We start from the raw sequence: 16662 nt of genomic DNA, 5'->3' as shown, positions 1-16662 counted from the left end.
ATTTGCGTCGTACGACACTCTGCAACCAATCGGAAAACAGAATTCCGATGATACGAAGTAAAATCCATCGGAATCCTGTTTTCTGATTGGTTGCAGAGCGTCATACGACACAAATCGGATGCAGGGTGAATCAGAAGAAATTTCGGCGCTTATGATCTCGCGGCTGCCAATCGCTAATCTCTCATCGTAAAGGCTCCGCGTCCCTTTGATCGCCGTCAAAGGAGTGGCGGTTCTAGTGATCATCACGATCATCAAGAAAAACAAAAATCGGATATTTTCGGAAAACGAATCCGAGATGGTGGGGAATCGCCGAACCGATTCAGTTTTCTCGCAACCACGGTACCGAACGTGCGAGTCTTCTTGATTCGTCCACTAACGTCGTTTTTTTTGTACTTATATTGTCGTGCCTAATGCATTTGTAACAGTTTTATAATAATATAATAAACCTTGTATTTTCTCAAAAAACGCAACTACAGTACAAGAATTCATGTTCTTGTGCTGACGTACATTTACTGTTTACCCGACACTTAAAATGAATCTTGGATAAAATATGAATGAATCTTGGATAAAATATTTTTTTGGATGACATTTTAATCTTGGTTCAATTTATTCTTTACCTTTTTCTAATTCTAAGAATTAGAAACTAGTAAGTTAAATCAAAGTTAAATATAATCTTACATTGGTGAAACCAGGCTTAAATGATGTTCCCTTGACGATAATCTGCTATGGAAGCTTGCCCTTGTGTTGTAATTCCGAATTTCTATTTTCCATTAATTCCCATCGGTTCTATAATCTGTTAATCTATTCCAAAGAAGATTCCTCCAGAATATCCTATTCCCGGTAAGAGTCATTTACTCCACGTGTTCGGAGCTTAGTGGTCTCGTTGGCAAGCGGTGCAGAGTTTATCGATCTCCTGTGCGCACACGGGCTGCGAGCATTTTCATCGCCTGCCGGTATCATCTTTCGCAATATGGCGTTATATGGCGCGCTATAATTACGGACGTTTTACGACGCTCTCGACCGATACCAGGACGCCGCCCCGCGTGCGCACTTTACGAGTCGTACATGTTGTTGTTTAGTGTACGCACAGAGAGTAACGCTGCTGGATGGCACACGTGGAGAGCACCACTCGACGACGGCGGCGGAGATTGGCGGGGGTGGTTGACTGGCTGGCTGGAGGCGGAGACGAGGTTGAGTGAGGTCAGGGCGGATGAAAAGTCCCTGACCTGGTCTTACCTACGCTACGTCTTTTTCTCTCACTCACTCTCTCTCTTTTTCTCTCTCTTCCTTTCTCCTTTTCTCTCTTGCGTTTATGCTACCGCAAACTTCGTGGAAGTGGTACCTCGGGGTTTAATTAATGAGGCACGTCAATGTCCTGTCGTGCCTTTGGGACGAAACCCTATCGTAGGATGATTCAGAAGAAAAGACCAATGCTTTGAGAGATATCTGTTTCTGTAGCAATTTTTATTACTTACAAAAATTATAAATAAGAAAACATTAGAAGGGAAGCGGCAAATATAAATATAGCGCGGTAATTAATGCTTGAATAAAATATTAAATAATTAAATAATTAGAAATAAACTAGATTTTGATTTTTTTTTTTAAATTCATCCATCTCACAATTGGCATTTGAAAAATTAAGATATTAACATATTATCCTATTAGTGTGGATCTATTTAGAGAAATGTCATAAAAAAACATATGACTGTAATACTTGAAATAATGTTAATGGACATATGTTTCACTGTAAAAAAGAAAAATTAAGAATATTACTCACTTCTGAGAATATTTAGAGGAATATTTCTTACATCAGACGTTCGCGCTTTTTTGTTTATTTCAGTTATAATTGTTTGTTTTGTTATAATTATTTTCGTTTTTATTTGACGATGATGGCCCGCTAGTCGTGTCATTATAAAATCGCACTACAGTCGTTCTCTCGACAATCATTCCTGTCATCGATACCATTATTTTCACGTGAGTACGTGCAAGAATTACGCACACCGGGTTGCTCCTTTCCGAAATTCCTGTTCAAGCGCATCGCATTGCACCGAGCGCCTTCATTACAAATGCGATTGGCGCGAAAAAGTCTTCCGGCGCTAACAAGCGGACGTGATTTATAGCTGCGCTCATTAATCACGTTAAGTTTCTCCCTCTTGGCGCACTAACCCTGCGCCGTTCGCCGACCTCCTTATTAAACCGCGATTCGATCTCATTGTCTTTAACGGACAAAGGCGAAACGCGTGGTTGCTCGCCGAGCGCGAGGTATGGCAAGAACAGCGGTCGTATTATTGCGCACGTACAACAAACGTGATTCATATTAGCGCGCGCTACACGCTAAATTACCAGTCGAACACTGTATGTCGTAAACTCGGCAGCCGCCTGCTTCTCGACGCATTAATTTTTGCTAATTGCCCGTGCAATCAGTGCGCGACTGGAAAATGTATGTACAGAGTGTCCCGAAATTTACGAATCAAAATACAGTAAGAAAGTTTTCAAAAAATTCAGCAAAAAGTTACTTGTAAACAATATATATTGAGAATCGATAAGAATAAATATATTTAAATACGAGAAATATCTATTTCTGATCGAAGCCGATCTTACTATTTAAATATATATATTTCTATGTGAATTTATATTGATATATTCTGATTCTGCGTTTATACATTTTTGTAAATAATTTTTTACTTAAATTTTTATAATTTTTATCAATTTTTATACAGACATATAATTACATAATATACAGATATTGAATATTATTAAATATTGATATACAATATGTACGCTGAAAATTCAAGGTCATGCCGTCTATGCCACATAATACATCTTTTCATACCATAAAAATTATGTCTAAGACATTTTGTCGAAAAATGAATAGTTTCGGAAATAATTGTTTGCTTCCATACTTTTTCCCCACCCTGTATATATATATATATAAACATACACATGTTATATAAAGGATGAAATACGATGAATGTCGCTGACGGTTTCAGTGATTACATTTTCCGATCGCTGCGTCTCATCGCCGATCTTTGTTTGATAAATGACGTGAACTGAGGCTGCTTATAGAGCGTCACCGTGACATGATTGATTCGTTATATATGTCGTCACCCTTATATTACCCCTCACGACCATCGTGTTCTATTTAGGCGTATATCATCTGAGATGTAACTTGTCACCGCGATTTCCCGGCGACGACGAAATGAATTTCTCCCGGTGAAAGCTTAAGCAGCAATTAACAGCTTTATATGAGGTCGTTAAGTTAATTGAGAATTTCCTCTGTGGTTTTCTAATTAAAAATGCGCTAATTGATAACGTAACCCGTCGAAGAATCTTATCGCTAAGATACGAGCGAGATATTTGCCGCGCAGCTTTTTCTTCGTTTATACTTATTAACAGCGGATTTTCTGTTGACATTTAACAAATCTAGATTATGCAAAAATGCTTTTTCGAGCTTTTATATATTCATGTTAATCTCTCTTAACATGTATAAGCTAATTACACAAATTTACAGGGTTTTTGTTTCTCAACTCTTATAAATGGTGATTTTTATGTATTTTCTGCTGAGAAAGAAAAATTAAAACAGTTTACACAGATTTTAAGACATTAAGAATTTTATTTTTGAAAAAAAAACTACAAATTTAAACAATTTAACAACTTTTTTTATTTTACGGAGTAAAATAGTATAACATAAGAATCACCATTTAAGTTTTGTGAGGAGCTTTGTAAATCACTAATATTTTGACATTAAATATTTTTTACTAAATTTTATTATTTGAATATTTTATTTAAAATTGTACATAAATAATGAAAGGACTTTATATTTATTTTCATATGTTCTAAAAAATATTTAAATCTTTTATAATTATATATACATATATTACAAATTTACGTTGTTACATAAAAAATTTAAATTAAAGTTTCTAATTAAAGGGTGATGGAATTTTTTTTTGAAAAGCATATCCTTATTCAATGTAAAAAGCTCTACGAGAAATATCTACTTGTTGAGAAGCAAAAATTTGTTGTTCAATGTTAAATCTTACAATTTCAAGAGTTTATAATATCAGGAATTAACGAATACCGTTTTTTTTTCTTAGATGTTTAAAATATCTAAAATTGGAAGCTAAAGTCGAGTACCGGTTTGTGACATAGAATAACAGATCTCATTCACGCCACTAATGTTTTTCTACTCTTTTTTTCTTTTTCCAGGTGAATCCGGATCCACAAATCCAGTCTAAGCTGGGCAACTATTCGCTGGTGAAGCATCTACTCGATAAGCCTAAGCGCCTGTTCGGCATCGAACAGAGTGGCATCCCGCAGAGTCCGGCGCCCTCGCCGACGCCCTCCGCCCACAAGTCGGGCACGGACAGCTCCGGCAGAAGCTGTTCCCCGTCCTCGGGGCCGGAGTTCAAGAAGCCTGGTGGACTTCGGGGCACGAGCGCCGCGTCTTCCTCGTCGAGTGCAAGTCACCAGCGGGGCGGCTTCGTCAAACCTGCCGACGGCAAACCGCCTTACGGTGGTCGGGGCGGTTATCCTGGCCAACCGGTTAAACATGGCGGCAACGATCATCGTAGCCACGGGTTACTTCCGGCTAAGGGCCCGCCGCTGCCTCAACCATCCTCCACCGGGGGAAGCAACGGCACGGTGCCGACCGGCAATTCCAGCGGAAGTGTTGCCGGTAACCCCGGTGGCAGCCTCTCAAGCCGCACTCAATTCGCCTGCCGACTGAAGTTGATTGAAGTTAACGTGAGTAATCGATCTTTTTTGTGTCTCTGTCCTTCGTGCGCGTCGATCGTTCGAATGACTTGAATCGTTTTGGATATGATTTGCATGCGCAATGACCGTCCGTTCCCTCGAGAGTGGACGATAATGGTTTTTCGGAGGTAACGGAGGTTTGATCGTTTCGCTTCGAGTGGAGATTGTTTGCACGCGGGGTGTTCCGGAAGTCGCGTGTTTCCTGCGACATAGATACCGTGGGGTCGAAAGAGCGGCGATAGTGATCGAAAGGTATTAATATAACAGCGTCACGATAAAACGAGGAAACACGATAAAAGGTTCCGAATTGCATGAGTTATATTATAAGAATTTTTTATGAAGATGAAATCATTAGAAATTACAAAAAGAGGGAATACGTAAAAAGATTAGATAAAGATTTATTAAGGAAATAAAAAGGACGATTTTATATACATATATTTTATTTTTACATGAATATTACAATTATTATCTGGATTATATATAAAGCGATAATATTAAAAACTTCTCTTTATCGATTCTTTCGCTGCCTTGGTTAATTCTACTGCGAACGAGTGAATTCTAAACTGACGAGTATGAAAAATGATCGTAGGAGTACCGACCCGCGAACACGTGAATGAAGAATGCTTGTACATAATTTCTGGAATGTCTCGCATGCACGTCGAGGAGCAAGAAGATTAATCTAAAGTTTGAAAGCGTTTCAGTGGTATTGAGAAATAAATAATCGACCAGGGAGAAATTTCTGTATAAATTGATGTGTTCAGTGCTAAAGGAACAATCATTGTGAATACTGCCTTATATATGTTTGATTTATGCTTCGGTCTTAACTTTAAAATCCTAAAATCAGTCAATAGAGAGCTGCCAGTTTTAATTGATTCTAACTGAAATCTATATTCCATTGGCTGAATTTTAGGATTTTAGGATTAAGACCGAAGCATAAACCAGGCAGTAGACAGTTTTAAATCGTCATTTTTTATTTTTTTATTTTATTATCAGTGTCTCACGTCATATACGTGATAAAGAATTTCTGAAGGGGTTTTCGAGTTGTAATTTTTTAGACTAATCGATCGTTGTAATATTCTCCGTATTTGGATTGCAAGATTACATAATGAAATTCCATGAGCCACACTCTTAAGTATTAAAGGAGCAATAGTTAAATTATTTAATTCCACTGTTTTGTTAAATTAACGAACGATATATTGAGTAGAAGTAGTCATGATAGGAATAATGGTGTGTGTGTGTGTGTGTGTGTAATCTAGAAATGATTAAAAACAATTCATATTGAGTATAATTTGACAGTGTATTTTATCGGAATAAAACTCATGAATTAAAGCATCGTGTTTCTGTTCCATCTAATGTATTGATTTTTTGTTTAACGTATCATTAAATTCACATGATATTAGCGGTCTTTCGATAAGTGCAGGTGATGTCGCGACGATGCCAGACTCACAAAGTCTTGAACTACTTTAATAGCACGTCTCGCCGAGAGTTGCGATTATTTGTCACGTAAGAAGATTAAGAGCGAAGTTTCCGCGGCGGCTTGACACTATTGTCGCGCGTTACTAAACGAGACACTGTCGAAATTAACAAGTTGCTGGAAATCATTATGCTTGCCAATAATCCTCCCTATGTACTCCTAATTATTCTTCAGACTCCATTGTAATAACGCAATTTTAATATCGGTAAATTACTGTTCTTGATATTTTTCGATATCATTCTCTGTAAAATCAGATAATTTTTAAATTTTAATTAACGAATATATGTAAAGTGCATTAACAATTTATTGAGTATCCGCGATTGGTACAAAATAAATAATCATTGTAATAATTACATTAATTTCAATTACATGAAAGTATATTTTTGGAAAAATTGATACACCGAATTGTTGTTCGGTTACTGCAGCAATGTCTTCAATTATTAATCACTCCTCGACGTCTGGAACGCTCTTCGTTTCCGCGTTCAGACGAACAAATCACGACGTTTCCTCCCTTCGCAAATCACAGGAGAAAGATCAAGCAACCATGGCATTAATCATCAAAACCATAATAAAGAGGTTATTATTATCCTCATCCTCTCTCTCCTTCACGCCGACTTTGAATTTCCATTCCGGGATCATCCGGTGGGTATCAAACGAAACCAGTTGGCTCGACAGGCTCTCGTTGACAGAGAACGAATTGCTTTTCAATGGAAATCCAGCTGGGCGGGGTGGTCCAGATCGTCGGGGTGGGGATAAAGAGGGAGAGGGGAGAGTTGGAGTTTCGAGTCGGCGGGCGCTATTACGTCTAGCTCCTCGAGGTGCAAATTTCATTGAGATTGACTATCGATCGTGTCTCCTTTTTCTGTGTCCCCTTCGTCTCTCCTTTTGCCGATCATACGTTGCCCATCTTTGAAGTGCCTCTCTTTCTTCGGGTGTACTTATACAATTAGGACCGATCTGGAGTATGAGGAGCATCTCGTTTCTCCTCCCTCCTCGTTCTCTTGGAAAATTGATTCCCGTCCGTCCCTTCGCCGCTCCTTCCACAGTTCCGGCATTCTTTTTCTTCTTTCTTTGACAATGGGTGCCGTCGGATCGTTCGAGTCGTTGGCCATTCGTTCTCATCCGCGAAATTAGTTTGGAATTACGTATAAAGAAAGGTAAATGGAAAAAAGAGGGATGCGGTGGTTGTCAACCGGAGAGGTAAATTCGCAACCTAAGTGTTGTCGTACGTTGTTAATGAAATAATGTATCTTGAGTTTTTCTTGCGTCACTTTCTCTCCATTTTTTTATTCCGATTCACCCACATCTTTTATCATTCCTTCATAAATATCTGATATTTCTGTTCAAAAAGTAATTCGCGTTTGCGTGTTTTTGTCGGAAATAATTTAATTAACTGTCGGTACAGCGCAAAAATAAAAACGAAACAATTAAATCCTACTCGATTATGAATTGCTCATAAACAAGTTTGGAGGTTATTAATTTCTTTCAAATTCATAATTTAAACATTACTGTAATTTAAACATTTCTCTATCGCGTCTCGTTGCTCGCAAGTATAATAATATGTACAAGTATATCTCTATCTCCTTTTTCTCGCTTCCTATCTCTCGGGTTTTCTCATTTTTCGCTCGTTCCTTTTCTGTGATTATCCAGTCTCGTTTGCCTCCGTTTTTCGCTCCGTTCTCCGCGACGCGGTGTCCTCCGGCTAAAAGTTAGTAGACACTCTCAACCCTTTCCTCGCATCCCTGTCACCCTTTTTCCCCCCATCATCCTGCGCTCGAGCCATCCTCACGCATTCTCCATTGTTCACGCGTTTTCTTTCCAGGAATGACTACTCGACGTTGTTCGTAATACCACCTTTCAGGATGTCTCCTCCCGTTCGTCTCATTCCACACCCTTTTCAATGCCTTCTCTTCTCGGCGATGTTGATTAATGATCGCTCGAGGAGGCTCGTCATAAATCGCGGAGGAATTTCACGAGGGAGGATACGTTCGTTTGTATAAATTAATCCCGCGAACGCATATGAGACATTTTGAATTTGGTTCTTATACGCGCGAAAAGAGACACCGATCTGTCGAGGAAATGAAGTCTGTTTAACTTCGGATACTTATCCAAATTAAAATAGCGTTACTCTTTATGATATAAATTTTTTTACCGTTTACGTTTTTATTCTACTAGAAATATATTTATATTATTTTATTAATAAATTAATATTAAATATATTAATTTAATTTTAATTAATACATTAATATATTAATACATTAATATATTAACGGAATTGCCACAAAACTGGAAATCAGGAAATTATATCAGGGAAATTGAAAATGATTAGGCAAATTAATCCTGGTTTGTAAATCTGATATCAAAATCAAATCTGTATCGATTGATTTTTCGGACCGTTTGATTTAATATTGATTACATTTTCTATTGATCTTCGAAGATCATTTTATCAACGCTGCATCGATAAAATGTCGATTTTCTTCCGAAGATCAATAGAGAATCTACTAAGTATCAAATCAAATAATCCTAAAAATCAATCGATTTCAAATCGACTTGTAAATCTGGGGAAAAATAAAAAAATTTTGCAAAATTTTCTGGAAAATTAAAATTTTTGGCTTTGAAAAAGTTTAACATACGTACATTACACCAACGCAGTTTTAGAATACTACCAACCTAATAATTAAAAATGCAAGCAGTATCAATAATTAAGTTAACATTAATAAGAATTTACATTGGTATGTTAAATTGATCTCAACAAAATATTTAACGGTTTCAAAAAAATCAGGAGTTAGTCATGTAACTTTTTCCCTAAGACGAAAATGTGAAAAGTGAAAATTTTTATCTATGCATGATGTACATATACACGTATATATATGTATAAAAAATTTCACTTTTCACGTTTTCACCCTAGAGCAAAAGTTACATGATTGATCTCTAGGACGAAAATAGAAAAAATTTCAAAATATTGAAAGAGGAAAGTCATAAAATTTTACCTGGTAATTACGGAAAAGTTATAGAATTTGTGACAACGCTAATTAATAAAAATATAGTATATAAAAATAAACAAGTTACCGACTATCGCAACTAATTTTTTTTAATTTTCCTTTTTCAGGGGTCTAACTCGCGAGCATCGATTGATACTCCAGACGTAGAAAACATTCTGAAGGTAAGTCCTCCGTAAAAGTTTAATTATTATTTAAATAATTATTGCAGAGTTAAAATAACTAAAACTAGCACGCAATGAAGTTCCTTTGTCTTACATGAAACATGAAGTGTTAGATAAATCAATTTTTCGATAAAATGTTGTGGGGCGCATTGCTCGCGGAACATCAGCGGCTCGCTCTGAAGACTGATTGAACAACACCTGAACACTCCTTCGCGGACAAACACGAGATCAGATGTTGCGAGACGTATGATCGTCGGGCTATATCCAATGTCGAGTTCACTTACCCGGCTCGACGGGAGGCTCATGCTCGATCAATAAGTCAATCTTCTCGCCGATACGCAAGGCTATCTCGTATAGAATCGATTTACCATTCTGGTATCGTTCACCTCCGGCGCATCCGATCTTCAACGGCGATATTATGTCACGCCTTCGCGAGATAAGCGGTCTCGATTTCCCGTTAATCGAAACTGATAAGAAACGATACATGACTGCCGCGGACAGTCGCGCAAATTTTTCTTAATGACGATATAATACTTACGAATTTATCTCGCCCTCTTTTTCTCTGGAATTTATCCTACCTTTTTTACGGAGATTAAGCAAGGAAATACACGGCAAGATTTCTTAGCGAATATCTCCTGGGAGGGCAGATCGCGGTCGCCTTTTTCGCGAAACCCACGTTCGACTTCTGTCGATTTCCAAGTAAAAGCTTCGAGTCCTTCTCTGCGTTCTTCGTTAATCCAGAAATTAAGAAAGGAGATTGCATTTATCTTATTTCCCCCGGTGATCTTTCCGCTTTTACTTGCGAACTTTTTCCCGGCGTTTTCTCCGTGCAGAAGTTCTTTCGAGCGAAAACTACGACGAAAGCACCGTTATCATTGCTCGTGGTTTGCAGAGACTACTCTGGAGTTTCTTTGAGCCTCGTTATTAATTAGTGTTGATACGGTTAAATGTACTGTCTGTTGTTCGTTTAATTATATTGGTCGAGTAACTCGGAGTTTCCGACTAGCGACCAATGTGATTAAACATTTCAATGGTTCAACGAAACTTTTATATCCGTGTGTCGATCGAAGTTGCTTTACTGTCTCCTTACGCTTGTTAATAGAAAATTTATTAAAGCGTAGCCCATGTGGACATTCCCAGGCAGTCTTGTAATGCGAAAGTTGCTTGACAGTAGATGGACGATGTATAAGTATGATTATATTTATTACATTACTTTTGTACATGTGCTACAACACGCAATGTTATCCTATCAATCTCCGTGGAATATTAACCTTCGGCTATGTGAAGTTTTGCAACTTCCATCATCAACTTCTCTATCAATATTTTTATTGTTTTCAAACTTCAGTGCAGATTAAATTGTTCTATATGGAAAATGTGAAAAAATTCTTGCTTAAAACTTTGAATTTGTAAAAGCTTTCACAACGTGGGTTTTTATTATCATAGATGGCCGACTGTGTTTTACTTATTTTTTTATAGACTTAAATTTCCCCAAAATTCACAATCAAAGTATCGATTGTACCTTCAAAGGCGAATAGTCAAAGTTCAAACCTAGAATGTGCTATCGATATTGAGAGTGATACAGTATTGCTATCGATACGTAAATTTTACATACGAAAGAAATAGACTATTCTTAATTAATGTAACACAAAATTTTTATATGTCTCACACTTTTAATGATATCTCTCTCTTTAGAAATACAAATAACTTAATTATTAACTTAAAAGGAAAGAAAGAATAAACATATATTCGATTCAACCTTGAAATGTTTAATGTCTCCCATAACACTAATCAATAAAATATACATATAGTAACGTAAAAATGAAATCACTTATCACGCTCTCTGTTATAATATTAACCAAAAAATATAATCTGATATATATATGACGGACTGAATTTTTAAAAGCTTGTCCTCGCTTGTCCTAGTTTTTAACATGATAGATTGGATCTTTTCGTGACTACTGAAGGTATAACTTAGCGCTTAATAACCTTACTTATTTGTACGTAAAATTTATGTATCGTTAGCATTCTAGGGTTAACTCGACAGAGGATTAGGACTATAGCACACAAAAGCAGTAAGACAGAAGCAGTAAGCAAGTCAATATTTCAAATTTGCTATAACTTACATTATTGCTTTACGATTTCTACTATGATTATTATTACCTACCAATTTGCTTATTACCTGACCGATTTATTATTAAGTTTTTTTATGTGCCATAATTTCAAGTCTTGTCACACAAATTGATATAACTGGTCGCCATTATCGGCCCAGTACTGGCGACCAGTACTGGCCGAGTTCGTCTGCCGTAGCACTGGCTAAGCGTCGGTTTCATTATAACGACTGGCAACCCTATATAGGAAGCTACATATCGAAAAATACATACTATATATAAACAATAATTGGACGGAATAAAAGCCTAATTACAAAATCTTGATATTAATACAAATAAAAATAACTTGCTACTTTTTTATTATACACAAGTGGGTACAGTATTAAATGAATTTATGTAATGTCTTTAAGAAGTTACATGTTACAATACTTCTGTATTACGATCAATGTTACATGAAAAAGCTAATTGCCGGAAAAAAGACCTAAGTAGAATTGTGCCTTTATTCCGCTCATCCCCTCAATTATTGTTTCAAGTATTTGAAAAGTTTATGTGGTGGTGGTGGGGGGTATCCGCAAATCTATCTTAAATTCATTGCAAGCAAATTTATTAAAAATATATTCTGAATTTTTTAGTGGGTTTAATACTTCAATTAATATTATTAAATTAAAATAAATTCGATTCGCTTATTACATAAAATCGCTTCTTTGATCAATTTTACAATATTCTTAAAAAGAAAATAAATTCTTGAGTAAATAATATATATTCTGAATTTTTTAGTGGGTTTAATACTTCAATTAATATTATTAAATTAAAATAAATTCTATTCGCTTATTATATAAAATCGCTTCTTTGATCAATTTTATAATATTCTTAAAAAGAAAATAAATTCATGAGTAAATAATAATAAGGTTTTTAAAATTCGTAATAAGTATATTTTAAAATTATTGTCACGAGAAAATATTTTCTATTCATGCAGCAGCTTATGTCATTTTGTGCGTGGTGGACTTTATTCTCAAAGAATCATATATAAACAGCTTTTACCGACATTTAGCGAATTATCTCGCGAATAATCTCGCAAGAACGCGCAAACTCGTCGCTGTCTGTTGATTTTAATCGACCGTAAGCGACAGACGAAACGACAAAGATAATATTTTGTTTAATACGTTTTTTTATTACGTAGCAAGTAAACAGACGAGCACCGTTATTCGCGCACCAACGATACGATTATGACAATCGCCTCACGCGAGATCGTAAATACTTTCCTAAACGCCAGCGGTAAAAACTGTAGTCGCGCAGAAAGCAAGCCACGGCTGTTTGCACGCGGTGAGAAACGGAATTACGGTGGTAAAGAACGCGTCTTTACGCGGAGTGTCAGCCTCTCTCTCCCTCTCCTACCGAACTCGCGCTCCGACAATGGGAATGCTGCGCACCTTTCTCGCTTCTGCCGGCATCGTGGAAAGCGTCTTGTACGTGCTCGTTTGCGATAGCATCGGCGGCGAGACACGCGAACTTGGATTGCTTCTTCGAAACGGGTAGAAGCGAGAAGATAAAAATGAGAGACGTATAACTATCCTCTCTCTTTCCCTGTTTGGCATCAATTTGCGCGAGTAGTTCGTAAAATTAACAATAGATAAATACGGCGCCATTTTCATACAATTGAATCATCATTTTTGCTTCTCGCTTACACCTCAAATCCAGTACGCAATTAGTGCTTTCATATATATGTGTAATTTAATTTTCCTTGTAAAAGTAATACTATATTATACCACATGTTTAAATGTATAAATCTAGTTTTGTATATGCAAAGAGAGTATAATGTGTTGTTTTTTAACGAAGTCATACATATATGAAGAAACTTATTGCACACTTTGATTTGCAATGTAAATCACAAAGGTGATTATCGTTTCCGATAGAGAGTGATGTCTTATTTCAAGCTGCTCCTTGACGCGGTTAAACTCAACCACGGAGCGTTAAATTAAAAACGCGGAAACCGTGCAACAGTCGTATTAATTTCCTCAGGACACGCACTGAAAAAAAATTAAATCCCAATACATATTTTTTTTAGTACTAAGTAAATATTTACTTAGTAAAAAAATTATAGTTAAGTTAATGGTTTTTGTGTCAAATATATATGTTTGCGTTTAGCATAAGTATTTACTTAGAACCATTCAAACAAATATTTCTTAAAATTGAATATTTTTTTCACTGTGGTAGCAACAATATTAGTAAGTTGAAAATTACAGAGAGCGGCAAATTACAGAGTTACAGGGACGTATATATGTACGTGATATCAATGAATACAGCTGGCGACTAAATTATCCGGGATAAGTAATTACGGTCGTAAATGCGATTCAGCGGCGGAAGGGTAAACGTTTCAGAACGACACGTGAATTTATGGCGCCATTCGCGCGCGGCGCACGTGCGCGGCGCGGCGCGGCGCGGCGCCATGTCGGGACCGGGTCTATGCGAAATTTCCACGAGTGCGGAAACGGAACGAGCGGGGGGTTGTCCTCTGACACGCTCTCTCGGCGTGTCCGACGACGCGATGATTCACGCTGCCGCGTCGCGTTGCTTTTCCCCGGGTGATGTATCACGGCGACGTTGACATCAGGTTGGGAAAATATTATTCACATCCCGCAGAATTCTAATCCTTTGATCGTCGACGAATTCTCGGCACGGCAGAGATAATTCCCGACGCGCCGCCCGTTGTCCTCTGGATTCGACATTCGAGTGTATAACGGGATTTTAGTAGTCCGCCACTACCACCGCCACTACCGAGAGGATCAGCGAAAACGAGTTAGGGGTCGACGAGATCGTATGCTAATTTATGGATATGGTTTAATGGCGATTATGGGATTCGATAACATCGAACCCCAGCAGTAACGTTGTGACAGTGTCAATTCCCTCCCTTCTCGCGTTCAGATTGACGTCGTCCTGACACTTTGTTCGCTCGTGATTGATACTTTCGTCTGTAGGGCGTTTCACGTGGGTGTTTGCGTGTTATCCGTCTGGCTTTCCTTCATGAAATGTCAATCGAGTTCAAATCGGTTGAAGTCATTTAAGGGAAAATAAAAATGAGGTTTCAACGAGTTTAATTACTTTCGGTTAATTTAGAGCTTGTTTTAATTTTAATTAATATTAACGGAGGTTATTTAAATCTTCTATGAGATATTTTCGTATATTAAGTACGTATCAGGTGTATAATACTGTATAGAATTGGAAAGTATATTTTCCGTGTAAAAATCAGTGTTATATATACGAAACAGTTCAGTAAGGTCAATATTTATATTTAACGATACCTACATAATTTTATAGTTTAAAAGTTTAAATGAAAAATTTCTCATTTTATTTATTTATTAATTATTTTAAAATAATATATATATTCTTTATTTTTTAAACTAAATTTAATCCAGGTTCTAAATCACATCAAATTTTTTATGCTATTTTCAATTACAATGTAGAAACATCTGCAATTTTTTCATAATTTTTTATTTTGTTAAAAAATACACGCGTATAAATACCTTAAGAACTCGTGATTCGAGTCAGAAAAATGAGAAGCAAATACGATGTAAAAGAGCGAAAGCAAGATACTGGTCGAAAACGCAATATTATTAATTCTTTCAAAGAGGGAGTGACCGCTAAAAAGAGGAGCCGCCACTGTGCATCCCCATTTGTTTAACGAGCCAGGCTCGTACAGAGAAGCGCCCCGTCCCCCTCCCTCCCCCCCCCAGGGCTTTTCCACTTTCAACACGAATTTATGACGATGCTGGCTACCGAGTAGCTGGTACAGTTCTACCTCTGAAATCTCTCCCTTCCTCCCTGTTTCTTCCTCGTCCCTCTCGTCGCGGCAGTCGCGCCGGCGTTCGGTGCAAGAGCAGAAGCCCATGAATTATTCTCACGGCTCTGCCCGTGGGAAAATACGAGAGTTGCGCCAGTAGGCATCGTAAATGCGACTGCTAATTGCGCTTGCCTACTCCGACGACGACGACGATCGCTCTGGTTGGCTAGCTCTGAATATCACATTCTTTTATGACCACCTTCCGTTTACTTCAGGATGCTTTTGTCACGGATATCTGAAGCTACCTGTATCGCTTTTATTTCTAGAATCTTTAACTCTCCGTCTACAGTCTGAGTCTTTTTGGTATAAGCAAAAATTCACTCTCAAATTTCTCCGAAATAAAAGAATTCGATTCCTTTTTTTAAATAATCGAGAATACTTAACCTTTAGACTGCCGGGATTTGAGATATTAAACCGTTCTTTAAAAGAGTGGCCAAATTTGTGTCTTGTATCATGTATCAACTATATACAAAGTTCATATCATAGGTCGAGCCGATATATCGGTTTCCCGGCAGGATAAGGTAAAGAAAAAAACTTTCGATCATAAAATTTTTAAATAAGTATTAATAAGGGTTTTTAGGGATGCTGAATTTGATGGTAGTGTCAAATTGTAAAAATTTTTACGATCATTAAATTTTTCCATCAAAAAGTGATTAAATATTTTGATTTTTTAACTCTCCTTTAGAATTACCCAGAACTAACGACGTGAACGTAGAGAATCATCAAAAAGTGATTAAATATTTTGATTTTTTAACTCTCCTTTAGAATTACCCAGAACTAACGATGTGAACGTAGAGAATATTTATGTAGCTCCTTTTTTCCTTTTTTATTTTTTTCTATTTTTTTCTTACATATGTTTCTTACAGAAAAATACTGATTTTCCTTCAGAGCCGATATATCGGCTTTCCGGCAGCCTTAAGGTTAATGTAATAGAGATGTTGAAAAGAAACCCTGAATTCTTCTACATTTTTTTTAAAACCTAAAACAGTAAAAAATATGAACTGGACAGAAAAGACAGATTGTAAAGAGAGTAAAAATATGATCGAACACATTAGAAAGATTTATATTTCTTTATGTTCATATTTCTTTATATCAGACGCATGAAAGCGATATTATTGACTAAGAATTGTAAATGTGATTTTTGGAAATTTTGAGTTTAATGAAATTGTACCTATGTAAGTTTACAAGGTCCCGATTTTTATATAAAAACGAATTTAACCTGAAAGAGAATATATTCGTATTACGATTGAAGTATTCGATTTTATTGAATCGATTTGTGAATGTTAGTTCAATAACTCAATGAACCGAGAGAATTAAATTTTGTCGA

General features: G+C 36.7%; 1 protein-coding gene across 5 annotated transcripts in view; it reads left to right on the top strand.

Moving 5' to 3' along the window:
* lilli (AF4/FMR2 family member lilliputian) overlaps nucleotides 1-16662 on the top strand; it is a 273330-nt gene that overhangs the window by 163123 nt on the left and 93545 nt on the right. For all 5 annotated transcript variants that reach the window (XM_018511570.1, XM_018511571.1, XM_018511569.1 and 2 more), the window contains exons 3-4: nucleotides 4207-4743; nucleotides 9336-9389. In XM_018511570.1, coding sequence (XP_018367072.1) covers nucleotides 4207-4743; nucleotides 9336-9389 — 591 coding nt within the window. The remainder of the gene's footprint in view (nucleotides 1-4206; nucleotides 4744-9335; nucleotides 9390-16662) is intronic.

This window comes from Trachymyrmex cornetzi, unplaced genomic scaffold, assembly GCF_001594075.2.
Source record: "Trachymyrmex cornetzi isolate Tcor2-1 unplaced genomic scaffold, Tcor1.1 scaffold380, whole genome shotgun sequence".
NCBI classification, from domain to species: Eukaryota; Metazoa; Arthropoda; class Insecta; order Hymenoptera; family Formicidae; genus Trachymyrmex; species Trachymyrmex cornetzi.
The sequence above is the reverse complement of the archived record's forward strand: the minus strand, read 5'-3'. Positions and strand labels throughout refer to the sequence as shown.